The sequence below is a fragment of the Mesoplodon mirus genome, assembly GCF_964341445.2.
Source record: "Mesoplodon mirus genome assembly, chromosome: 7".
Classification (NCBI taxonomy): domain Eukaryota; kingdom Metazoa; phylum Chordata; class Mammalia; order Artiodactyla; family Ziphiidae; genus Mesoplodon; species Mesoplodon mirus.
The window spans coordinates 1,819,344-1,844,597 of record NC_138983.1 but is presented as its reverse complement, the minus strand read 5'-3'; the positions used below and the strand labels follow the sequence as shown (position 1 = coordinate 1,844,597).

At 61.8% G+C, this 25,254-nt stretch overlaps 1 protein-coding gene and 1 long non-coding RNA gene across 2 annotated transcripts; both read left to right on the top strand.

Annotated features, from left to right (window-relative positions):
- Positions 1 to 3,683: 3,683 nt before the first annotated feature.
- LOC309807499 lies at positions 3,684 to 5,145 on the top strand. The gene is made up of 3 exons (XR_014294590.1): positions 3,684 to 3,771; positions 4,489 to 4,642; positions 5,064 to 5,145. It is a non-coding gene; the product is annotated as an uncharacterized lncRNA (long non-coding RNA).
- Positions 5,146 to 13,766: 8,621 nt separating this feature from the next.
- Positions 13,767 to 23,697, top strand: IGF2 (insulin like growth factor 2). The gene is made up of 4 exons (XM_082627200.1): positions 13,767 to 14,721; positions 17,551 to 17,713; positions 19,754 to 19,902; positions 20,329 to 23,697. Exons 2-4 carry the CDS (start codon positions 17,557 to 17,559, stop codon positions 20,566 to 20,568), a joined length of 546 nt encoding a protein of 181 aa, XP_082483326.1. The 5' UTR covers positions 13,767 to 14,721; positions 17,551 to 17,556; the 3' UTR covers positions 20,569 to 23,697.
- The last annotated feature ends 1,557 nt before the right edge of the window (positions 23,698 to 25,254 follow it).

The following is a 25,254-nucleotide window of genomic DNA, read 5'->3' as shown; positions in this document are numbered from 1 at the left end:
TGGAGCGGGGCATGAACCCACGTCCCCTGCATCAGCAGGCGGACTCTCAACCACTGCGCCACCAGGGAAGCCTGGCTCACACGTCTTGAATGAGGCCGAAAGCAGGATGAGGGAAGGGGTGTGCATGGCCCAGGGGATCTGGGGCTCCCTTGTGCCCAGGGACAGGGCAAAGACTCCCTGCCTGGCCAGTCCCCCTCCCCCCAAACTCCAGAGTCCTCTCAGGTGGCCGCTTTTACCCAGGACCAGCCGGGGCCATGACTCAGCTATCAACACCCAGGAAAGAAAGTTCTAGTCCCGTTGGTCAGGGGAGTCAGGGGCAAACATACCTTTGCATTGAGAGCGTATAATGATGAACAATAACAAACACATATTAGTATGTGGTCTGTGCTGGACGCTGACCTAAGGGCTTTCAGGCACCAGCATGTCAAGCCTGTGAGGTCAGAGGGACGTGGCAGCCCAGGGATGCCCGGGCTTGCCCAGGGCCTTCCGCAGAGCATGGATTTGAGCCGGGTCAGCCTCCGGGCCTCCTCCTGCCCATTCCTCTCCCCTTCTGGATACACCGCAGTGTGAGCGGTACAGCATGAGCCCTCGGCCCTCCCACTGTGGTCTTGCTGCCCTGGGGTGGCCTCACCCTGGCCTCTCTGGCTGCCCGCACAGAGGTGGCTGGGTCAGATGGGTCCCAGTGGTGCGGGGCTCTCGGGACGACTGGTGAGTTCAGCATGGGGGTTCCGTTTCCTCCGCCTCTTCTCTCGGCTCTCAGGTTTGGTAGAGTGGCTCTTCTGTTATCCTCATGGCCATATTGATTTCTAGGACAGCCAGGTGCTTTCTGAGGCTGCGGTTGCATTTCTCGATGTGGCCACAAGGTGCCAGGCTCGGGTCAGATTTGGAAAGCCTTGCGGGGATTGTGGGTCTCGGGCGCAAGATTCAGCCCCTGAATCTGGTCTCGGGGACCCTGCCTCAGGATGGGGGACCCAAACATTCTGCTCCAGAGCCTCTCAGTAATGAATCTGATTTTATTCTGATATAAACATAATACAGGTTTCTCTAATTCTCAGAACACAGCTGATGTTTTGGGAAGGCGTCCCGGGTTTAACCTGTGCTCTAGGCACCACCTCGCCACACCCCTGGGATCCGAACCGCCAGAGAGGAATTCCCCTGGGCCTCCTTCCACCGTCAGTTCTGTAATGCCAGGGTGGGGGCAGAGGAGAGCCTCAGATCCGAGCGCAAAGGTGCAGAGTGCACCAGTACCCCGACACCGCAGGGGCCTCCCCCTTGCAGGAAGAATGTTGTCACTTCGCCCCCAGCCCTCTCCCCAGGGTGCCCCAGCTTGCCGCTCCGAAGAACTTTTGAGCTGGGCACTGTAATCCTAGAAGTGGCCACCAGGTGTCAGCATGAGGCCACTTAAGCAGCCAAGTGGAGGAAACTTGGGAATTTCTAAGGGTCCTTCAAGTCTCTCCAGCATAAATAGGATCTGACCAGAAGCCCAGGATGGGATAACCCTCTCTCAGGCCTAAGGGGCAGTGGGGCTGTGAGGTTTATGTTGTGAGGTGCATCCCACTTCTCTCCCACTACCCTGTAGCCCCTATAGGCCATGCGTTCCCACCATGGACAGTAAATGAAATAAGATGTTGAGGGTCACAGCCCTCACACCCACAATACTTCTAGGCCTGACTCAGGGGCACCATGGCTTAGCTAGTCCCCCATGGGTCCTCCCCACCCTGAAACCCTTTCTCTGCTCCCCTTCCTTTGCTTAAACACTCTGGGCTTCAAGGTTCTGATGGAATAAAATAGCCCTGCATTGGTGTGATCCCCTTTGGGGCTGTGCCAGAAATGGGGATTCACACTAGGGCAGAGCTCAGATTCGATACACTGTTTTAGGGGTGGGAGGTTCCACATTTCCAAGAGTTTGATCTGTGGGTTTGAAATGCTGCTCCCCTTTCAACCCCTGAGCTGCCCACCTTCTCAATTTGAAGACACCCCCTTTGGTGGACCTTCCATGGAACCCCATCATCTGACGTGGGGTCAGCCCTTCACCCCCCCTAGCCCCACCTGAGGCTTGGGAAGTCCCAGCTAAGTTTCTCTGTAGGGACCTGCAAGTAGCCCCTTGTGACACCTGGGCATCTGGCAGCGGACACCGGGGTTGGGGGTTGGCGGGCATAGGTGTGTGGCAAAGGCTGTGGAGACTCCAAGCCACAGAACCCAAAGCAGAGCCAGCGTGAGCAAGTGACTGCTGCATCCCCCCAATTGTGGGCTGCTTCACACTGAGTCCCCTCTCTGTGCCCTGGACCTGATTCAGGACCTTTAGCATCCCTGCACCCCTCCCCACCCAAGAGACCAGTGAGGAGGCCCACCTCCCCTCCTCCCAGAGGATGGCATGGCTCTGGGGCATCTGCATTTTGTTTAGGACACCCCCACCAGATTTGAGTCCCCCCAAGTCTGACTCTCTTCCCCACTGAAAGCCCTGTCCTCCCACCAGATGACGTATACCTCCAGCTAAGAAAGGAAGTTCAGGTGAGGGCTTGAAAGAAAAAGGGAGAGGGGAGAATTAAACCCCAACACAGGCTGGTAAGGGGTGCAGGGGCACAGGGAGGGTGTGGACTGGTGGTCTTCTGGGAATGGCACATGTCTTTGCCTCTCAGTGAGTCTTTGATCTGCCTCCTGCTCTACCTGAAGGCTCAGGAAAGTTTAAGTTCCCAGTGAGACTTAGTCTAATCAGGCAGCACTTCTATCTGGGTCCCCCCCCGACCACCACCAGCAGCTTCTGACACCTCTGAGTCTGTGCCTCAACTGGAGTTTCAGCCAAGCTCAAAAGGCTGTGAACCCCAGTCATCCCACCCAGGGGTACCTGTGAGCAGGACACTTCTGCTGGCCACCTGCTGCCTGCCATTTGCTTCAGCATCCTTGGTGCCCAGCACCACACATAGGGTGTAGGGGGTAGTATCATATGCCACTAGGGAAGGGAGAAAACTCCCAGGTGAGTCCCCTGCCTCTGGAAGAAGGACGGACATGGCCGCATTGTGTTGCAGCTGTGTTGGGAGCCCATGAAGAAAGATTTTTCTGACCATTCTCGAACCCTGGCTTTTTCCCCAGTATGCCCCGCCCCCATTTTACCCGTGCCACGCCCACTGGCGTGCCAGGGTGTCAAGTGACTGCCAAGTGTCAATCTAGTGAGGCCCTACCCACTCTCCACCCCCTCCAAAGAGTCCCACCTTCCAGCTGGCAGGGAGTGCTTACGGCTAATGCCCACGCCCACAAATGCCTTTCTGCCAGGCTAGGGATGGGCCAGATCTCCACCCCCTAATGCGCTATGCCCTCACGTGCGAAGGTGCCAGAGCCAGCTGCCCCAGCACCACCAAGTTGGTGCAAAGCTACCCAAATTTGGAGGGGCTTGAGGAAAGGTGTGGAGGGGACGAGGAGGTGAGGGGCAAAACTATAGTTTCAGTTGGCATTTGAGCAGGTGCCGTGCTCAGTGGCGGCGAGGCTCCCCTGCTTCTTGGGGCCTGTTATAATGCACACTTTGAAAGTGCCCTTCATCGTCTCTCCAGCCTCAGCCTCGTCCCCCTCCTCCTCCGCCTCTGCATCAAGCCGGCTGGAGGGTCTGGGCAGCACAGCCAGAGCACCCCCTGCTTTGGCGGCGACTGCTAATATCGGCCCGGCCAGCGGATCATCAGCCAGGCAGTTTCGGCAGAGAGCCTGGGGCACCAGCGACTCCCCAGTCCTCTTTATCCACCGCCCAGGAGCTTCGGGGACTACGCAGCGACTAGAGTACAGGTGACTGGGCTTCCCTCCCTCCCCTTTGAGTGTGTGAGAAAAGCTGCATTCTGAGCATTCAGGTGTGGGTGGGCTGGGGGCTTGGGGCTGGGGCAGTTAACAGGAGCAGAGAGACCTCTGCGCCAGAGGACCCAGGCAAGCTTCGACTTCGGAGGGGACAGGAAGGACAGGTGGAGAGGGGACTCTTCTGTAGAGCTGCCCAGAGCCCTCGAGTCTTTTGCAAGGAAAGTGAGTTTTCCTTCACTCATCTGCAAAATGGGAGGGGCAGAGGCGGAGGGTAGGGCTGCTCTTTTCAGCAGGAAGGCACGGCTGTTTTTGCAAATGTAAAACGCAGGGTTTTTCTGGGTGAGAAATTCCCTCTTGCTGCACCCCACCCTCCCCGACGGTAACCAGAGACAAACAGGACACTACAGAGGGGCCAGGGCCCTGAGATTTTGGAGCTGTGTTTTGGTTTTGGGATGCCACTTAAAAAGTAAAGCTTCCCTTTCTCCCCACTCCCTAAAACCACCGCCCCCCAAAGAATCCCACTATGTCACTGGAGAGTGAGCAGGACCATGAAGGGGCAATGCCCCTTGGGACCCCACAGCAGGCTTTAAAAAAGAAGCTTCTCTCCTCCAGACAGTGTTCCCCTGGGCCTCCTCCCAGCCTCCCCTGCCCTGGGTAGTTTCTCCAGGAGTGCATTATTTTGTGCATGACGTGTTTCTTCCCACCACCCAGGGTCCCAGACGCCTCCGTCCAGCCAGGGTGGTGTTCATGGGGAAGGGGTTCATTTCCACGGAGAAGCCCAGTTTCCCCCCCCTCTCAGCTGCCTTCCCAAGGCAGAGCTGTGTCCTCCGGTTTGTGCCTGGCTCCCTCCTTGCTTCCATTCCAGGTGGGAATGTCAGAGAGTAGGGGGGAGAATTTTGATATCACGTGCTGTGATCCCCCAAGGCAGGTTGTTTGTGTGCGGCCCCCAGCCCCCATGCCCAGGCAGAAGTCCACCCCAGGAAGGGGCAGCCTGTCCGACAAGAGGGTGTCTTGCTGTTCCATGGGCACCTCTGCAGGCTTGGCTGCTGGGAAGCCCAGCTCTGGGTGAACTGTGGGCACTTTGCTCCTTCCCTAGTGCTTTAAGAAAGGGAGAGCTGGGCAGCCAGAGGGACCGGAAGGGGAGCCACCGCCCAAACCCTGACAAGGTGACCTGCAGGCCTCTCCACCCAACAGCCAGGGGAGGGGCAGGGAACCAGGGCCCTGGCTTGGGGGGGCGGTTGTTTTAAAAGCGGTCATCTTAGGAACACCCTTTTGCTTCTCCCCAGGGGCCGAAGAGTCACCACTGAGCTTGAGGAAGAGGAGGTGGATTCTAGCTCCCAGCCCCAAGGCCCCACATCTCCTCCGGGTCAGCTCCCTGCCCAGGCTGCCCCCCAGCCTGAGCCGCAGCCTGAGCGCCAGCCTGAGCTGCAGCAGGCCAGAGCCACCCGAGACCCCAGCCCTGAGGTCAGCTGCTGCGGCCTGTGGCCCAGGCGATCCCCACCCGCTCAGAACTGAAGCCGGCAGTCAGCTCCAGCCCTGCAGAGGTGAGTGATTCCAGACTCCCAGGACAGGACCCAGCGTCCCCTGGTACAGATCTCTGTGCAGCAGGCTCTGTACAGGGGCCTGATTTCCTTTGGCGCTGAGCCCCCCAGGCAGTTTTAGTTCCCATCCCCCCTTTGACAAGGAGTGGAGGCTCAGAGGGGCTGGGGGTGTGTTCAGAGTCACACAGCTGGAATCTGGGATTCAGGTGGTCGGCTCCAGGTGCCTCTCTCCCTGGGGGGGCTCAGGTGTGGGCAGAGCAGGCTCCCTGCGGTCTGGGCAGCGGCATGGTCCTCAGAGGGGAGCTCCTGGGAGAAGAAGGACAGAGGAAGGGGGAGGGGAGCAGCCTAGGGGAGAAGCCAGGGAGGGGGTCAAGGTGAGGACAGACCTGGAGGAGGGGGGGAAGGAGGAGGGCACAGGGGGGAAACTCACACGCTGGGGAGGAATAGGGGACCCCAGGAAAGCTGGGCTCAGCTGGGGCACGTGAGACCCAGTCCTCCCTGCCCTGGGCTGCTGGCTGTGGGTCCTCACACCAGTGGTTTGACCTCTCTGTGTCCCCATTTGTCAAAGTGGGCAACAGTCGCAGCCCTCCTGGCTGTTGAGAATTGTGAGGCACAAGTGAGGTATGACCAGAGGCCGGGAGAGGCTTTCTGAGCGCTGTTGTCATGATTCCATTGTGTTCAGGCCGGCGGGGCTTCCTGTGTGTGAGTGGGGGCCGGAGGGGGGGTGACTAGAAAGGCCCAGGGGCCAGAGCCTCCTTGGACACTTCTGGAGCCAGCTCCGTGGTGGTGGCCGCAGGGTTCACGCATCAGGTACCGGGGTGGGGGCCCAGGCTAAGCTGCCCCAGAGGGGCGCTCGCTCCAGGCTCTTGGAGAGCTTTGGAGGTGGAGGTGGGTGGGTCTGTGTTCTTGCTCCTGACCCCAAAGCGACAGAGGCCACTCTTCAGGGCCTGCAGTGGGGGACCCAGCAGGTGCCCCCTTGCAGGCTGGTCTGCCCATCCGAGAGAGAAACCAAGAATGTTTTTTAAAGGTGTCTTTAGTTCAGACACTACATAAAATAGTACAATAGTACAATAGTGGCAACGCCTCGGTCCTTCCCGAGGGCGCCTGCTTGGCCCCCTCCCCTGGTGCCCACACACCGACCCATACGTACTTCTGACTTTTGGTTTATTGATCAGTGGCTTGTGGTGCCTTGTGCCTTGGGTGGCTTGTGCCGTCGGGTCCTGGCGTTCCAGCTGGGGCCTGGGTCCCCTGCTTCCAGCTGGGCTGACCGGAGCGGGTGTCCCTCCTAGATTGGAGGGCAGGGTCCTTGCCCCCAGTGGCGGGTGCCCTGCGGGGTGGGGGGTGAAGGAGGGGGCGCTCAGGGGACTCTCGGAGAACGAGCCGGGTTTGTAAAATGCTGGGCTTAGTCCCAGGGAGGGGGGGGGGCGGCCAGCTCGGAGCCAGAGCCGGGGGAGGAAACCGGGGAGTGGGAAAGGCCGGCTGCAGGGCGGGCGGGAGTGAGGGAACCGGCAAGGCAGGAGCATTGGAGCCGCGGGCCTGGGTGCAGGGGCTGGGCTTGCTGGGGTGAGTCCGAATCTTTGGGGGGATGATTATTCTCTTTGGAATATGGTTTGCAGATCTAGAGGGGCGGCCAGGGCTGCTGCAGGGTGGGGGGCGGGGGTGAGGTCGTTAGGGGTGGGGGGGGGAATGGCGCTTGGGGCCGAAGTTCCTGCCAGCCAAGCCCTGTGCTGGGGGAGACCCCAGCCCCACGACATGCCAGGCTTGCTGGCAGGTCCCTTCCTACCGTGGGGGGCCGGAAGTCGGGGCAACCTGGGCGGCTGGTACTGGTGGGGGTGGCCAGTGCCCTTTTTGAGCCCCATGGCGACCCGGATCTGCCCCCCGACAACCCTGCCCCTTTAGCCGAACTTGTGACTAAATAAGGCGAGGGTTCAGCAGGCAGCCCCTCACGGGGAGGAAGTGAATCTCTGCCCCCCTCCCCCTCGCCCTGATGGCCCAGCCTGGCACCCCAAGGTGGCCTCAGCCGTCTTACCTCCAAGGTCCAGGTCTGCAAGCACAGGCAGCAGCTTCTCCAGGGCTGGCGCCTGCTTAGGGCACAAAGCAGGGGAGGGGCTCACCAAAGGGCCGCTGGCATGGATGCGCCCAGGCAGCCCCACTGACACACGCCTCACCCCAGCCTTCCGCCACCCCCAGCCTGGGAAGCAGGACTGGAGGAGAGGTGGGGAACCCAGAGCAAGGGCAAGGGCAGCAGAGGCCCTCATCCAGGACTTGAAATCCGCTCTGGGATCCCAGGGAGCCGGGTCCGCAAACAGGCACTTAAAAATACTCTTCGCCCCAAATTTACAAGTTGCCACAGAATAGGGAGCTACGCAGCCAGGCTTCCCTTCCGGAGGCTCCCTCCTTGCCTTCCCTCCTATAGGCATAGGCCTGAAAGCCAGGGACGCGGGGGACTGCAGAAGGCTGGTGGAGGGGGGAAGGGGGGCAGTGATGGGCGGCGGGGGGGGGGGGGCGAGACAGGCCAGATGTTCTTGGAATGGACACGGGGGTGATTGATACGGACTGGAATTTGAAGGGGGAACATTCCCCACGTGCCTTGGGCTCTGGGTGGAAAATGGGCTGTTTTTTTTCATAGGTGGGGGGGTGTCCTCCCTGTCCTGCCAAGCTCCTGTGAAAGGGCTGCCTCAGCCCTGCCCAGTCCCCACACCTGTCCAATGGCCTTAACCCCTGCCTTCCCAGAGTGTCAGGTTTTGAGGTGCCCCCCTTCTAGCTGGGGTCCCTCTGTGGGATGACAGCGGGGACAAGCGACGGCCGGCGTACCGGTCCCGGGGCCCCGCCATTCTGCTGCCCCCAGCAGCACACCCTCTCTGGCAGCGCCCCCAACCCACAGATGCCCCTGGGGTGGCTGCCCCCCACTTCCCACATTGCCCAGTTGTGAATGGGTGATCCAGTTCCCGCCAGTGCCTTGGTGCTGGGTAGGGTTCAGTGTTTGTCTTCAAGGATCTAGGCTTCCACAGCCCGGAGAGGGAGGCTTTTCGTGAAAATTCTCTTCGAGAAAAACGAAAGGAGACCCCTGACCCCCAGCCACCGTGCAGGCCTGCCCCCCATCTCTTCCCCCCACTTTCTTCTCCTCTTCCCCAGCCCTTCTGCTCTCCCGCATTACCAGAACAAAATTGGGTTCGCTCTCGTTTGGGGGCTGGGGAAGGCCCGGACGGCGCTCGCGGAGCGCCGGGGCGAGCAGGGGGTGGCCGCCGGGGGTGCTCCCGGGCCCCCAAACCGAGCCGGGGACGAGCCTGCCCGCGGCGGCCGCCCGGCCGCGGCTTCGCCTAGGCTCGCAGCGCGGGAGCGCGTGGGGCGCGGCGGCGGCGGGGAGCCCGCGGGCCTCCTCGCAGGCGGACGAGCGGGGAGCCCGGAGCCCCGGGAGCGCCGGGGGAGCAGCGCCCCATCGCTCCCCCGCGGCTCTCGGGTTTCTCCCTTCCACCCCGACGCCCGCCCGGCCGGGCTTCTGCACGGAAGCGCTCTCAGGGGCGAGGAGGCAAAAGTGGGAGAAGCCATGTGCCAGGCGGGGTGGAGGGCGCCCCTGGGAGTGCCGCGCACCAGCCCCGGAGCCGCCGCCGCCGCCGCCGCCGCCGCCGCCGCGCAACCCGCGCTCGCGTCCCCCGGGGAGGGCGCCACTGCTCCGCGCGAGTCCCGGGGGCGGCGGATCCCCAGCGGCGGGTGCTTCCCCGGGCCCCGGAGCTCAACCTCTCAAACGCAGCCCTCCATTCCCAGGGTCCCAACCCACCCAGCACCTTCCCCGCTCCTCCGGATCGCAGACATTATATTTTCTGGTCTCTTCCAAATTTAAGCTTTGCTCAGGTCCCCCCAGTACATTCAACATTTCTCCAGGTCACAAGGGTTTTTTTGTTTTGTTTTGTTTTGGGGTTTTTTGGACATTAATTTTGGGGATCTGAAAACGCATAACCCCCACTGGCTTTCCCAGGTTTATACTAGTGGCCTGGGTCCCCAAACTCATTGGGTGTTTTCTCCCAGGCTCTTCACAATTTTCTGTACCCCCCCAGCCCCACCCCCAGGTTCTGCAGAGTTACACAGTGGCAAACCCTATTCAGGAAGATTTAAACATTAACCCTGGGTCCTGTGGTCAGGCTGACCAATTCGCCTGGCTCCCCAGAATGTGCACAGTGTTTTTCTGGCATTTAGGCATCATTCCCAAACAAGTGGAGCTCTCTTCCTGTGTCCCCGTAATTTTGGACGACAGGGGCTCCCAAGCTTACCATCCCTGTTCTGGGCCCCCCACACTGAAGCCCTGTTCCCCTGGTTCACTAGAGTTCGGGGCATTATCTGCTGAGTTCCACAAATGTATTGGCCTCACCCTGAGTTCCCTAAATTTTCCACAAAGAATCCTAGGCGCCCCCCACCTCCGCAACACACTAAGCCATTTCCCCGGGACCCTCAGAGTCTGAACGTTGCTTCCCATACCTCCACCGAAATTTAGGCATTACACCCAAAGCCCGCCGATCCCCTTTCTGAATCATAAACAGTCTGCGCTCTGATCTCCTGAGTTCCACAAAATTGAGAGGATGATTTCTGGTCCCCCTCCCAATTTTTTTTTTTTTTTTTTTTTTGGTGGGCCATGAAGATACGGGGCGTTCATTTCCGGGGATCTCCAAGCTTCCTTGCCACTTATCAGGTTCCTTAAAATTTAAGACACTGTTACCCAGGCCCCGAAAGCACACGGAGCAATTATCCAAGGTGTGCTCAATTGTGATCGTGGAACAGGCAGATTCCCCCAAATCACAAACCTCCCAGGTCCCCCTGGGTCAAACCACGCACAAAACAAACTCTTTCACAGAGCCTATATCTTGTTAGACCAAGCTCTTTTGAGTGTCCCAGTAACCAAATATTCTGAATATTTTCTCCGCCTCATAACACTCTGAATATTAAAAAATTCCCTGGGCCCCACGAGCTTACTGACAAGAATCCAGGTTTTCTAAAACTCAGAACTGATCCCAAATCCCAGGCCAACCAACACTGGACCCTTTCCTCTATTTGGACACGCTGGGCTCTCAACATTAGGCATTGCCCTCCAGGCCCCCCAAACACATTCAGTGTTACACTTCTGTCACAGAAAGGCACTGATTTCTTGGGCTCCAAAGCATCCCGCGCACCCACTGAGTCAACCCAAATTTAGTCGACATTTTCTGAGTCTCCCAGACACTGCAAACCCCCTGTAGATAACCAGCTTCAGGCACTGATTCTTCAGGCCCCACCATTTAGGAACTCTGAATCCTTTCCCCCTAAAACTTAGATATTGACCTCAATTCTCCTGAGGACTTTGAAGAACTTCTTTGGATCCCCAGATTCAAAAATGATTTTTCTGGGGCCTCCAGATTGAGGTACTGCCTGCCAACCCTCCAAAATAAACTGAGATTGTTTTCCCCCCTCCACAAAAGAATTGAACTTTTTTGGAACATTGATTTATGGGTCCCCTGACTTTATGATCCTTGCCCCGAGTCCCCCCTAAATTTAGGCAATTTTCCACAGGCCTCCAAGTGAAATTGCCCAAATACCGAAAAATATCCCCGGGTCCTGGAAATCCCAGGTATTACAGGCCGCGTCCTACAAGCTTCCTTGCTACTAACCAGGTTCCCTGAAATTTAGGTACCAATCTCTATTGAACAATTTTCATGGATCCCCCAAACTTGGGCCTCGTCTTACTAGGGTTCCCCAAATTCAGACAGTGCCCAGGAAAATATTTTTTTTCCTGTTCACCAAAAATAAACTAATTGAAACCAATGTAAAAATTAAAATATAAAAGGACATTGATTTTCTGCATTCTCCAAATGTCCTGATCACACCCCAGGTTGCCCCGAATTTAGATCGTGTTTCTTGATTCTCTAAAGGACATTGAAAACTTTCTCAAAAGCCATAGCAATTATGCAAGTTACTTTCCTTGGGTGCTGCAAGCGTCCAGGCCACTAACTTGAATTTCTAAGTTGTGGAAATTAATCTCCACTCTTCTCCACCGCATAGACAGTTTGCCTAGATCCCCAAAATGTGTCCATTGTTTTTCTTCCCCCAGTTTTAGACAGTACGCCTCTGGGGTTCTCCCAAGTTTCACGCTGAGCATTTTCCTCGGGTCATCCCCAAACCTACTTCCCCACAAAGTGGGACCTCCCACAAGCTTGCTGACCCAGAAGCTGGGGTCCCCACATTTTAGACGCGGCTCCCTTGTCCCCCAGTTGCAGGGAGAAATCCCCCCGGTCCTCAGACTCGGACTCTTTTTCTGGAGTCTCGAATTTAGTCGTGAATCGCAGTTCCCCACACCGACGCAACCTCCCTTGGGTCCCCACTTCGGGACACTCGTTTTCTCGCCCGCAAATCAGGCGGCTCTGACTTGCGTTCCTGGCCTTTGGGCATTGTTCCCGGCCCCGCCGCGGTCTCTGCAGCTTCCCCAATCCCGCGTACCACGGGCACTGGTTCTGGGCCTCTCTGCGTCTCCTACGAAGTCCCCGGAGCTCCTCGGAGTTGGAAACTTTCTCTTGTGCTCCCCAAACACACTTGGCCCGGCAGCGTGTCCTCCAGGACGTAGGCAGTGCTTCTCCCGCGTCCAGGAAAACGACTGGGCATTGCCCCCAGTTTCCCCCAAATTTGGGCATTGTCCCCGGGTCTTCCAACGGACTGGGCGTTGCCCCCGGACACTGGGGACTGCCCCCGGGGTCTCGCTCACCTTCAGCGCGTCCACAGCCCGTTGCAGAGCGCTCGCTCTCTGCCTCGGCTCCTAGCGCGCCCGCGGACGCAGCCTCCGGCCTCCAGCCTCGCGGTGAGCTCCCCGCCGCCTCGCGTCCCGGCCCGGCTCCCAAACCCACCCGCCGCCGTCCCGTCGTCCCGAGCGGCTGCCGGGGACACCGGCGCGGGGCGCGGGAGCCTGCGGCGGGCTAGCCCCTCGGCGGCCGCGCTCGCTAGGCCAGGCGCCCTGAAACCCGCGCCGCTTTCGTTTGCTCTCTGCAAAGATCACGGTCGTGGGGAAAGCGCCTCGGCGGCCCCCCAGCGGGGCAGGCAGGGCGCAGGGTAGGAGGGACGCGGAGGACAGGCGCACCCGGCTCGGGCGGCGCGGCGCCTCCAGCCGCCGGGCGGAGGACTCCGGGAGGAGCGCGCCGAGCGCGGGCGACGTGATTGATGGCGGAGCGAGGGGGCGAATCGGGCGCGGGCTTCCGCCGCCGGCGGCCCCTTCCCCTCGGAGGGGCGCTGGCGGCCGGGGCTCCTGGGGGCGGGCGGGGCGCGGGGGCTCGTGCGTGGTTTTGACTTGGTAAAAATCACAACGACTTCTTACATCGTCCAAACTCTCCAGGAGATGGTTTCCCCAGACCCCCAAATTATCGTGGTGGCCCCTGGGGCTGAACCCGAGTCTACGCAAGTCCAACGCACAGAGGACGGGGGAACTATTATCCGGATATTTTGGGTGGGCCCCAAAGGCGAGCTGCTTAGATGCACCCCGGTGAGCCCGGTCATGCAGGTAGGATTTGAGCGATGTTTCCCGCCCTGCTCGTCTCTCTCCCGGCAGGCGCAGGCCGGGCCGGCCCTATGCCTGGGCCAGATTCGGTCCTGGCCCGGCCGGCCCTCCCCACGTACCGCACCTGGCGGCCGCCGAGGCTACTCCCCGGTTCCCGCGCGGCACCGGGGGGCGCTCGGGCTCCGGCTGCGGCTCGAGGTGCTGCGCCTGCTCGGGCAGGTGGCGGCTGCGCGCCCCGCCCGCGCCCAGGGACTCCCCACTTCCCCTGCACATCCCAGCGGCACTCGGGGACCCCCGACACAGTGTCGAGCCACCTGCGCCCACATTCCAACAGGGCACCATCGCCGCGTAACCCCCTGGCCGGGCGCGGGGACCCGGCCGTCTCTAGGGCGTGTGACACCGCCCACCCTGGTCGCCCCGCGTCCCCCGTGCACTAATGCGGGGACCTTGGCACCCCGGAACCTAAGACGGGGCCCCCAAACACTTTAGAATGGCGATTCTGGATTTCTTTCGAACTCTGCCGATCCCTGCCCCCAATCCAATCTCGCCCCCGCGCACCCCACAGTCCCCCCCCCCGACCGCCGCCCCCCGGGACCCCAAGCCCGCCCCCCGCCCTTGGCTCGAGTTGCGAGGGCGGTCCGGGGGCGGGGCGAGGGCCCCGCGGGCGCCCATTGGCGCGGGCGCACGGCCAGCGGGGCCCGAGCGGGCGCCGAGCCGCGGGGTGGCGCGGCTATAAGAGCCGGGCGTTGGCGCCCGGAGTTCGCCTGCTCTCCGGCGGAGCTGCGTGAGGCCAGGCCGGCCCCCGGCCCCCCCCTTCCGGCCGCCCCCGCCTCCTGGCCCACGCCCGCCCGCGCTCGGCCCGCCAGCGCCTCCACCCGGCTGGCGGCCCCGCGTCGACGCCGTCCGCCGCCACGCTGCTGACTCCCATCTCGGGCGCCGTCGGCGGGGTCGCGCTCCGCCGGCCTGCGGATCCCCCGCCGCCTCCTCCTCATCTACCTCAACGCCCGTCCCGCTTCGCCCGAGGAGGCGGTCCCCCCCGCAGGCAGTCCGGCTCGCAGGCCGCCGGCGTTGTCATCCCCCGCGCTCCCTCCCGGCCCTCCCCGGCGCGCAGCCCGGCCGCTCCCCCTCCTCGCTGCGTCCCGAGCGGCCCCGGCGCCGCCACCGCCGCCCCCCCGAGGCCCGGGCTCGCGACGGCCGAGGGCTCCGTCGGCCCAAACCGAGCTGGGCGCCCGCGGCCCGGGTGACGCCTCCGCTCCGCCCCCCTCAGCACCTTCCCCGGCCCCCGACGTTGCGCCCTTTCCTCGCTTCTCTGCGCTCCCCGTCCCCTCTCCGGCCTCTGGTCCCGGCCCCCTCTCTTCTTCCGCAGCCTTCCCTTTGCTCCCTCCCGCCCCCCCCAGCTCCTTGCTTCCAACTCCCTCCCCTTCCACGCCCGCCCTCTCGCCTTCGCCGTCCCAAAGTGGATTAATTATACGCTTTCTGTTTCTCTCTCCGCTGTTCTCTCCCGCTGTGCGCCTGCCCGTCTCTCACTGTCCTCTCTCTCTCTCTCGCCCTCTCTTCGGCCCCCCCTTTTCACGTTCACTCTGTCTCTCTCACTATCTCTGCCCCTCTCTATCCTTGATACAACAGCTGACCTCATTTCCCGATACCCTTTCCCCCCCTAAAAGTACAACATCTGGCCCGCCCCAGCCCGCAGACAGCCCGTCCTTCCCAAACAATCAGACGAGTTTCCCACCCCCCCAAAAAAGCCATCCCCCCGTTCTGCCCCGTCGCACATTCGGCCCCCGCGACTCGGCCAGAGCGGCGCTGGCAGAGGAGTGCCCGGCAGGAGGGCCAACGCCCGCTGTTCGGTTTGCAATACGCAGCAGGGAGGTGGGCGGCCCCTGCGCCGGCTTCCAGGTAAGCTGCGTGCGGGCCGGGCCGGGCCGGGCGGGGCGGCTGGGCCCGGGGCAGACGGGGTGGGGGGCTGTCGGTCACGTTCCGCGTCGCGAACCCCGCGCTCTGCTCTGTGCCGCGGAGGAGGGGGCGAGGGGTGGGGGGGCGGGGGTGGGGACTTGGGAAGTGCCAAGGGAGGTGTGAGCTGTCTGCAAGGCGACTTCCTGGTCGTTTTGCGGGTGCAGGGGGTGTTGCTGAAAGTTTGTGATTTGTGCCGCGGGGGCGGGGGCGGGGGGCAGTGCAACGAGGACGGGCGCAAGTCTCAGAAACCCACCCTGGTATGTTGACTCCGTGCCAGCAAGACCGAGAGAGGAAAACTGGGTGGGCGGGGCCAGGATGGAGCGAGGGGGGCCGAGTTGGCAAAAGAGTCCTGCCAGACACCGCATTCGCAGCGCACCCCCCTACAGCCTCCCTTTCCCTGTCCCCAACATTGCCAACCAGGAATCTGGAGAGAGGGCCTGGTCCAGGGCTCCAAAGGGCAGCAGTGGACAACCCAGAGAGGGTAACTGCCCCTGCCCCAGTGGGCAGATGGAAGTTTCCATACAAGGAGGTGGAAAGCAGCCCCCCTCCCTGCACCCCCCGCCCCCATTTCCCGGTGCCAAGATGGGCTGGGGGTGCAGGATGAGCCCCCCCGCCCCCCGTTCTTTGCTAAGAGATGGTGGGGAAGGCGGTTGGGGGTGCCGCAGAGAAGGGAACGGCTGGAAGGAGGGAGGGGGCGGGAGCAAAGGGGGCGGGGGGAGTGGTCAGCAGGGAGAGGGGTGGGGGTAGGGTGGAGCCGCGGCTGGGAGGAGCCGGCTCAGACATAAAAGCTGAGGCACTGACCAGCCTGCAAACTGGACATTAGCTTCTCCTCTGAGGCAGCCTTCCAGCCTCCTCCTCCCTCATCCTCCTCCTCCAGCCCCAGCGAGCCTCCTGTCCAGCTGCAGGTAACCAGGGCTGTTGAGCGAGGACCCCGCTGCCCTCCCGCTCCGGCCTCAGCCCCTTGGCCCCTGCCCGCGGCCTCCCACTCAGCCCCTTCATCCCTCCTCTCTGCCTCTGCCCTCTCGCCCCTGCCCTCCCTCCTCTGCCCGCTTGCTCACCTGGCCCGCACAGCTGCATGCCCCTCGTCTAGTCTTCTGCTCTGTGCTGGTGCCCTGGACTGGACCCCACACTAAGTGGCTGGGCTTGCAGAAGGATGGGGCTGCCGCTCGGACGGCACCGAGTCCCTAGCTGGACAAATTTGTTCTTAGAATTTGGAGAGGGGGGGCGGCACTGGGGTGTCGGGAGACAGGCTGGGGTCTGGTGCAGGGAGGAGGTGAGCTGAGCCAGGCGGCGGTTTCCATCTTCCATGGAGCTGGCCCTGCTCGTCAGGAGCTTGAGCGAGACTGTGCTTCCTCCTCAGCCCCTCATTTCCTACACGATTTATTGCATCAAAATTCCCCTGGGCCCAGCATGCAGCAGCCTTGCTCCAGGCTGGCAAGGGGCGTGCTGCTCGGTGCCTCTGTGCTCACTGGGTGCACAGCCTAAGAGGGACACACGTGGGCAGCTCCGCCCAGGCCCTTACTAGGGTAGCCTGCGGGTACCACGGGGCTCAGGGGCACCCGGCCGTGACTGTCCCCCCAGAAGGGGCTGGTACCTGGGCCTGCAGAGGGCAGGCTGGGGCTGCCTGCCTGGGGAGCTTCCACCTTTTGGAGGGGCAGGGGTGGCTTGCTGTGTCTCAAGAGGAGTCAAGGTCCCTTTCAAGCCCCCCGACTCCTTAGGGGACCTGGTTAACCCTTGCCCCAGGTCTGCAGCCACAAAGCCTTGCGAGGGGGTGTGTCTTGAGATGTGCTTCTCCTTCTAGATGGTGCCCTGAGGGACCTGGGGTCTGGCCTCTAGGTGGCCTGACCTGTTCTCCCCAGCTCCTGGGGTGGGGTTGGGTACCCCAAATGGGGAGAGGGTCTGGTGGTCCTGGAGGGACTTTGAGGTCCCTGGCCCTGGGTAGTGTGATGCGAGGCCTGGAAAGGAGGCTTTTGGCTTTTATGTGTGTTTTGGGTGCCCAGGGCAGACTGGAGTCGAGGGACTAAGTGATGTAGGAGAAGGAGGCTCCTGGGAGCGTGGCTGGCACCGCCGTGCTGACCGTCGGACCCTCGACCCAGGCTTTGCTCAGCCTCAGACTGAGAGGGTGGGAAAGGCGGTGCGGGAAGGAGAAGGGTGGTGCTGGCCCAGCAGAACCCCCCTGTTGCTTTGAGAGGGAGGCTGGTCCTCCTGGCATCCTTGCTTAGCTGGTCCTCTGGGATGCACATGTTCTGTGCTGGGGTGGGGCTGTCTGCCATCTTGGCTGGCGCTGGGAGGCCCGAGGAGTGGCCACTGCCCTGTACCGGCCCCGCCCCCATGACATCATAGGATGGAGGCCAGGTCCAGTGTCCAGCACTGGCCCCTGCAGCTCTGGGTGTGGCTGAGCCCCTGCATTAATAACGGTGGGGACAGTGATCCCCACGTGAAATTACTGACTAGCACTTGGTGCCCCTCAAAGATGTGCTCCACACACAGTCCTTCACGTGGGGCAGTTCTGCATCCTGCCTGCCTCAGCAGTGAAAGCTCCTGTTCTTCTGTAATTAAAACAGTTAAGATTAAGGAGAAAGCCATGCTTTAAGACTGTAACTGGACTTTAAATTAGGAGATGGCTGGGCTTAGTGGCCCTAAAGGGAGCAGGCAGGCCCTCGTCCCCTTGCTGGGCCAGCATTTTGGGACGCCCTGGCGGGCGGGCGGCGGGAGAGGCCTGCACCTGGGCATGGTGGGCGGCGGGCTCACGCCTCTTGTCTCCGCCCGCAGACACCAATGGGGATCCGAGTGGGAAAGTCGATGCCGGTGCTGCTCGCCTTCTTGGCCTTCGCCTCGTGCTGCTATGCTGCTTACCGCCCCAGTGAGACTCTGTGCGGCGGGGAGCTGGTGGACACCCTCCAGTTTGTCTGCGGGGACCGCGGCTTCTACTTCAGTAAGTAGCTCAGCGGGGCAGGGGCGGAGGGGTGTATACAGCTGGTGCTCGATAGATGCTGGAGCCCTCCTTACCGCGCGTCAGACACCTCTGCAGGTCCTTCGGCCCACCTGGCCTGGGGGTCGGGCCCAGGGAGGCCCCTTGGAGGTGAATGAGCCCGGGCCCTTGCTCTGAGCCTTTGAGAGCGCAGTCACGTCCTTGCAGTCCACATTTATTAGGCACTTACGGTGTGCCTGGGCAGTGCCCGCACTCCCTGATTTCTTGCAACGTGACTCAAGGTGGGAGGGAGAGTGGACGGTGGTATCTACAGGGGGACCAGACCTTAAGTGGCAGGTGCGGGTGGGGTGCAGAGCGGGCTGGAGGCCGGGCTTCTGGGCGGGGTGACCCAGGCCCCCGCAGGGAGGCAGCCCTTCCCCTCCTGCTTCTCCCTGACCTGCCCACGGGCAGGGCTGCGGGCACTGGTTTCCCCGCACTTTTTGCCCACATCTTGGCAATGGGCAGATACCCGTGGATGGTTAGATTTTAAATGGAATCAAACGGGTTGAAAACCAATAAGAATAAAAGCGCACGTTGCTGGTGGCGTGAGTGTGCATGCCCCACGTGCTGGGGGACGCTCGGCTCCGTCCACAGGAGGGGACCGCCGGGGCCCCCAGGCCTGGGTGGGGTCCGCACCCGAGGGGCAGGGCACAATGCAGGGTGCCCGTCTGCCGGCCCGAGTGGTTTGGCTGTTCCTCGCTCTTCTCTCTAATTCCCGACCTGCGGGAGCTGGCTGGGCACACAGAGACCTCGGCTCTCCCTCGCCCCTGTGCCCTGTGTGGCAGGGCGGGTCCCCTGTTGGAGGTGACCTCTCCTTCGGGGTGTGGGCTCTTGCCCTCGCTTCCCAGCAATCTGGGCCTCAGTTTCTTTAACTGTAGGACGGGTCAGGGGAGTTCCGGAGAGTGTCCATCTGGATAACAGGAGAAACTGGGGAGCAGTTTCTTGACTCTCAAGGGGGGAGGGAGTGTGTGCTCCCCCTGGGCTCAGCCAGACACCACTCAGGGCTGGGTGTGGGTGGGGACATGGCCGGGACAAGCAGGCAATGGCCGTAAGGCTCATCATAACCAGCCCATCACCCACCACAAGGCACCTTCTTCTGCAGCCTTTACTTACCCACCCTCTGAAATGGGCCGAAAATGCCCATCTTGGCATGTCAAAGCTTCTCTTTAAAAAGCATTCCTGCTTCTTGACGCTTCTGAGGCCCCTGCCTGCCCTGGCTTCTCTTGTGGCCTCTGTCTCCTGCCACATTTGGGGGCAGGAGATGGCACCGTACGGTCTGGTGCTGACTGGCCCTTGCCCGGGGAGTGGCCCCCTGGCACCAGGTTTCCCTGAAAGGAGGGCCGGGCTGAGCCCCCAACCCTTTCGACCCTGCACCTGGACCCCTTACTAGGGGCTCCTCTCCCTCCCCCCACCGACGGCGGAAGGCAGGCCGGGAGCTTTTCCTTGCAGCTGAGTCTGGAGCCTGTGCGTGGAGGAGAGGGGGAGGACGGGAAGAAAGGAGGGCGTGGTTTTTGCAGGTCCTCACTCCTCTCCTCCCGTCTTCTCCTTCTTCCTCCCATTCCTACCTGTCTCCGCGGCGTCTCTAGGGCCGCAGGCACCCAGGCTCCTGGTTGGTTCGGGGATGGCACTTGGGTCCCAGTCGGCCTTTGGGTCAGGACCCTGGGATCCCAGGATGTGGGGCCGGGCCCCGTGCATTTTCCAAACAGCCCCTGGTGGTGGACCAGGAGGCCGTGCCCACTTTACATACGACGAGGGAGGCACCGAGAGGCCAGGGGGCTGGTCCTGGAGCGCGCTCACCCCGCTGTCCCTTCTCTCCTTTCTGGGGCCCCTACGCGCCCCCTTCTCGCTTTCTTCCTCCCCTCCAGGCCGAGGCTGGCTGTCCCTGCAAGGTGACCAGCATCCTGTCCCAAGGGCAGGGGCGGGGGGCTGGCTGGAGGAACCCTGGGGAGACCCCTGGGGCGCTGGTGCTGACGTGCCCTTTCCTTCCTCCTGTGGGACTTCCAGGCAGGCCGGCAAGCCGCGTGAACCGCCGCAGCCGTGGCATCGTGGAAGAGTGCTGCTTCCGCAGCTGCGACCTGGCCCTGCTGGAGACCTACTGCGCCACCCCCGCCAAGTCCGAGAGGGACGTGTCGACCCCTCCGACCGTGCTTCCGGTAAGGCGGCCCCCCCAGCTCGGGCCCGTGGACGGTCCCCCAGCTCTGGGCCCGTGGGCGGCCCCCCAGCTCTGAGCCCATGGACGGCCCGGCCCCTGTGAGGGGAACCGGGGTCTCCGGGACCCTCCCCTCTCTCTGGAGCCCCTCGGGGCTGTTACCTCTAAGCCAGGGGACCAGGGCGCGGCAGCTCCTTAGCTGCAAGCGCGGCTAGGGAGTCCTTTACATGTTTGCCACGTGCCCCCACCCCACCCCCCGTGGTGGCGTTGGCCAGAAGCCGGGGGAGTTACTGACCTGTCACACATCGGGCACAATGCAAGGTTTAGGGACAGCCCCCAGCAGGTTGCCCAGATGTCCCCCCGGGGCCTGGGTGGCTTGGGGGCAGGGGCTGGGGGCCTGGCACCCCTTGACCGGCCCTTCCCCTCTCAGGACAACTTCCCCAGATACCCCGTGGGCAAATTCTTCCAATATGACACCTGGAAGCAGTCCGCCCAACGCCTGCGCAGGGGTCTGCCTGCCCTCCTGCGAGCCCGCCGGGGTCGCACGCTCGCCAAGGAGCTGGAGGTGTTCAGAGAGGCCAAGCGTCACCGTCCCCTGATCGCCCTGCCCACCCAGGACCCCGCCGCCCACGGGGGCGCCTCTCTTGAGGCATCCGGCCATCGGAAGTGAGCCAAATTGTCGTAATTCTGCAAAGTGGCACCATCCACTCGTGACCTCCTCTTGACCGGGACCTTTCCATCAGGTCCCACCTCTAAAACCTCTGTACCGTCCTGTCTGCGGGCTCCCCCGACCTGGCCCCCGTGCCCCAACCTCCCCACGTCAGGCTGGTCTCTCCTTGGCCCCCTCCATCGGGCTAAGGGAATCAACAAAATCTTTAAAAATGTACAAAACCAATTGGCTTTAGCTCTCTCTCCCAAATTATCACCCCCAAATTACCCCCAAATTACACAACCAAAATTGCAATCACACAAACATGTCGGCCCCCTTGAAACGAATTGGCTTCTTAGCAACACCGGAAAAGCTAACTAGCTTTCCAGAAAACCCTAAAAAAAAAATCAATTAGCTGAAAAAAAAATACTAAAAATAAATTGGCTTCAAAACAATTGGCAAAATAAAAGAATCTGGCCCCCACCCTTCCTTCTCGTTCCTTTCGGACCTGGACTTCAATTGGCTGTGAGCTGACCATCCAAGAGAAAGGAAGGCACCAAATTTGCAGGTAGGCTTGTCACTGCTTGCCAGCCATCTCCCTCCTTCACCAAACCCTCGCTGGGCTCTGGCAATGTGACACCAAAGACCCAAACCCGTTCCTCCCCCTAGTTTCCATCACTGAGACCGCTGTGGAGCAGTGGGGGGGCCCAGCAAGACCCGAGGAGCGGTGCACGGAACAGAAAACCCGAATTTGCGCAGATAAAACTTAATTGGCATAAACGCCCACACACTCCAAAATCTTACGTCTGAATTCTCACCTTTGAAAGCACACGCACCCACACGCAACCCTGCACGCTCACACACACACACACACACACACACACACACCCTCACACACACTCATCCACACAAGCTCACACACATCCACAACCCTCACGTGCATCCATACACGCACACACACCCAGATATGTGGGATACCCAAACCCAGCATTGTGCGGATGAGACCGCATTCCATCCCAAATTCTTCTCTAAGCTGACCTGCAAAGAGGTTTTCACGTCCTGTGCTCCCCTCCGGTCCCCTGGGATGCGCCCTAGGGTGGGAGGGTGTGTGTCCCAGGCTCAGGCGCGGGTGGTTCCATCTTTCCGAGATGAGGAAGATCCCCCCTCCTTCTCGGCACCCGTCCTGACCCCACGGCACCTGCAGTGAGAGTCCCGATGCCCTCAGACCCCACTGGCATCCAGGCACCGACTATCGTGCCGAGCGAGGAACGGGTTTGGCCGGACTGGAGATGGCTGTGGCTAAGCAAGACATGCCCTACCGCGTCGCCTGACCCCCTAGGTGTGCTCCTGTGAGATCTGGGGACCCCCCCCAGCACACCTAGGGATCATCTTTGCCAGCCTTCTGGGGGAGCCTGTCAGAAATGAGGGCCCCCTGGAGGCTGGCAAGGGTGACGGGGAGTGTGGGAAGTCTGGAGGTTGGTGGGGTGGGTGGGGGGGCATTGGGGGCTGGGGGGGGATGCTCTGGGGTAGGAAGTGGTTCAGCAAGGGTTTGGACAAAATGGTCAGGAGGAAGGATTGACGAGGAGACGTGCAGAATTACAGATCGAATCAGGAACCCAAATTGACGCCAATTGATCTATTTCCCCCCTTTAATTGGCTTCTCCTGGGGCTTTTTTCCTTTTTTTTTTTTTATCCCTCCTTAGCTTTTTACGCGCTCATGTACCAAATTAAACTTACTCCCGTCCCCGTGTAACAGGGGGGCAGTGACCAAGGACAAGGAACGCATGAAGCCAACCACCTGTCACCCGCGGCGCCCGCCGCCATCCTGCCCCCCGCCATTTATCACCCTTGGTTTGATTTTCGCCTGTCCCTGTCGCTTGGGTTGAGTGGAGAGTGGAGCCTCCGTGGGGGTGCTGGCCACTGTGCCCCCCGAGAGGTCAGGGGAATGGAGACGGCCGCTGCCTGGCCTGGCCCCCGGGGACGGTGGCTGGTCCCCGGGGGTCCTGAGGGGCGGAGGAGGGGGCAGGGAGGCGTCTCTTCAGGTGTCAGGAAGGTGCTCGGAGGCCACCAAGGTGGGGCCCCCGGCGGGCCCAGCCGGCCGGGGGGGAAGGGGCTACAGATGCTTGAGCAAGGGGCTCCATCGGGCGGGAGCAGGTGGCCACCTTCCGCGCACCTGGGGAGCCCTCCCCGTACCCCTCGGTGACAGCTTGCCCGCCTCCTCAGTGCCCTGTCTGGGCCCCAGGAAGCTCGGAGCTCCGCAGGGCTTCCTGGTGACCAGGTAGGGTGATGCCGGGCAGTAGGAGAGGTCCGGAGGGCACGAGCCCCGCAGAGCAGGAGAGCTGCGAGTGTGTCCGACAGCTGGGGTCGCTTGGGCCCCGAGGCCCTTGGGTCTGGCGGTACTGAGCCAGCCACCATCTCAGCGCCTAGGGCTGCGGCAGGGATCCGGGCGGCTGGGAGGTTTACCTCACCCCCGCCTCTGCCCCCAGTGCAGCCCCCCTGCACGGCAGCCTGACTAGCAATCTAGAGGCCCGAAGCTTCTGGGCCCCAGTGACGGGGCTGGCACGACCCAGGGGGCGGTCCGTGACAGCCCACCCAAGACACAGAGGGTCCCCCGGCCAGCGCCCGGGGAGTGGGCCATTTGGACCATTGGACAGAAGCCCAAAGAGCTAAATTGTCTTAATCGGAGAAGCCAGACAGATTGGCCTGAGATCCAAATTGTCTTCGAGGCACCCCAAATTATCTGCCCACTCAGCCAGATGCCACCCACCCAGGGTTCCGTTTGCCTCGATCGGGTGGGGGCTCTGGGGGCGTCTGCTGAGGCTCCTCTGTGTCCCCCAGTGAGCAGCTCTCTGTGGGTCATCACCATCCCGACCCGGGCCCCTTCCGACCTCCATGCCCTGGTTGTGGCCCTCCATCGTGTCTCTTCCCCGAGTCCCCGCAGCTGTCTTCAGCGGGACCCCCTCTTGGGTCTCTACGCCATCATCTGAGGACCCCCACGCGCAGAACACCGAGTGTCACCTACCGCCCAGTCCATCCCGCGGCCGTGTTCGCCTCCACTCGCCCCTAACATGCTATTTCTGACAGAATCCACAGCTTGGGTTTTGTCTTTAACTTTTAACGCTCGCAATCCTAATAAAGCATTTAAATTTATTTTCTTCTGAGCCCTCTGCTTTTTTCACTTGGGTACCTGGTGGAGGGAGGGAGGGGAGGTCTGAGCCCTGGGGAGGGGGCAGGGTAGGTGGGAAGGGGGGCAGGAAGACCCTGGAGCTGGGGACCCCTCCTCTGGGCCCCTGTGGGATTCAACATACAGGTTCAACAGTAGACTAGATAAAGCAGAAGAAAACAATCTGTGAACTCAAAGACAGGGCAGCAGAATTCATTCGATCAGAGAAGCAAGAGGAAAAAAAAAATAGAGAAAAAGTGAAGGCGGGTGTACAGGACTCATGGGACAGTGATGGGGTGCAGGGGGGACAGCCCGAAGACCCGTGGCTCTCAGCAGTGGTGCCGCCACTGTCGTGGATCTTGGGAGGCTCTGGGACCATCTCGAACCAAATCCTCAAAGACAGGGCTCCAGGCGACGGGAGGGGTCCCGGGGGGCTTTTCCAAGAGCCCACTGATGAGGACTAAAATGCCGTCGCTGTCTGTCAACCCCAGGGAATTTTCCCAGCCTCGGGGGACAGGGGGAAGGGCGTGGGCCAGGTTCTGAAAGGTTCCGGAAACTGTAGCTGTTGCCACAGATAGGGACTCAGGGCTACCTGTCACCTGTGTGCCCACCTGCACACGCAGATGGGCTCCCTGTGCCCCCAAGATTGAGGCCGCATCAGAGGGCATTGGAAACCCCCTCCCCCGCTCAGCCCTGCACCGCCGACCAGACCACTCTGACCACTGACCTTTAGGATCCTCGTGCCCCTCAGAAGGCAGAGAGGCTGGCATCTAAGATGCTCGAGGCCTGCCCGGGCCCTCCCCTCACCCCACCTATCCCCAAGCCCTCGGTCAGCAGGTGTGCCCAGTGGGGAGACGGCGGTGGGCTGTGCCCGGGGGCTGGGCAGCCTTCAGTGGGCGCCCAGGGCTCTCAGCCCCTGTCTGGGTTGGGGGGGAGGCCTTGCACCTGAATCCGTTCACTCCATCTCTGGAACTTATTCCCGGCCTGGTACCGGGCTGTGGCCTCTGGGGTCTGGATGGCGTCCCCGGGGCGGCCATGCTGCCCCCGCTCCCTGAGAACTCAGCCGGGGGGTGGGGAGGGGCTGCCTGGAGGAGGTGGGATCAAGAATGAGGAGGGCTGGGAAGGTGGGAAAGAGCGAGCTGGATGGGGGCGCACCGTGCCCTCTGGGCAGCCGGGGCCCTTCAGGGGAGCCTGGGGGCCAGGGCGGGGCAGAGGCTCCCCCCCCCACCAGCCAAGGAGGTGCTGAGACACTCCCGGGGGTTGGGGTGTGAACCCAGCTCGGGACCCTCTGCCTAGCCCTGCCCACCCCCGGACCAGGTTGGAGTCTGTCTCCTGCCAACCCCAGGTAGGACCCACCCCCGAAAGGTCCACTGCAGCCCTGCCCGGGGCCCCTCCCGGGACCGTTGGGATGCTGGGCCAGGGTCTCCCTTCCTCCAGCTCTGGGCAGCCCCTGCCCTTCCCAGCTGCCCCATCACCCAGCCTGCTCACCCTCACTGCAGCCCATTCGCCCGTGCCTCTGCCCCCACCCTGCTTGCCCCAAGACC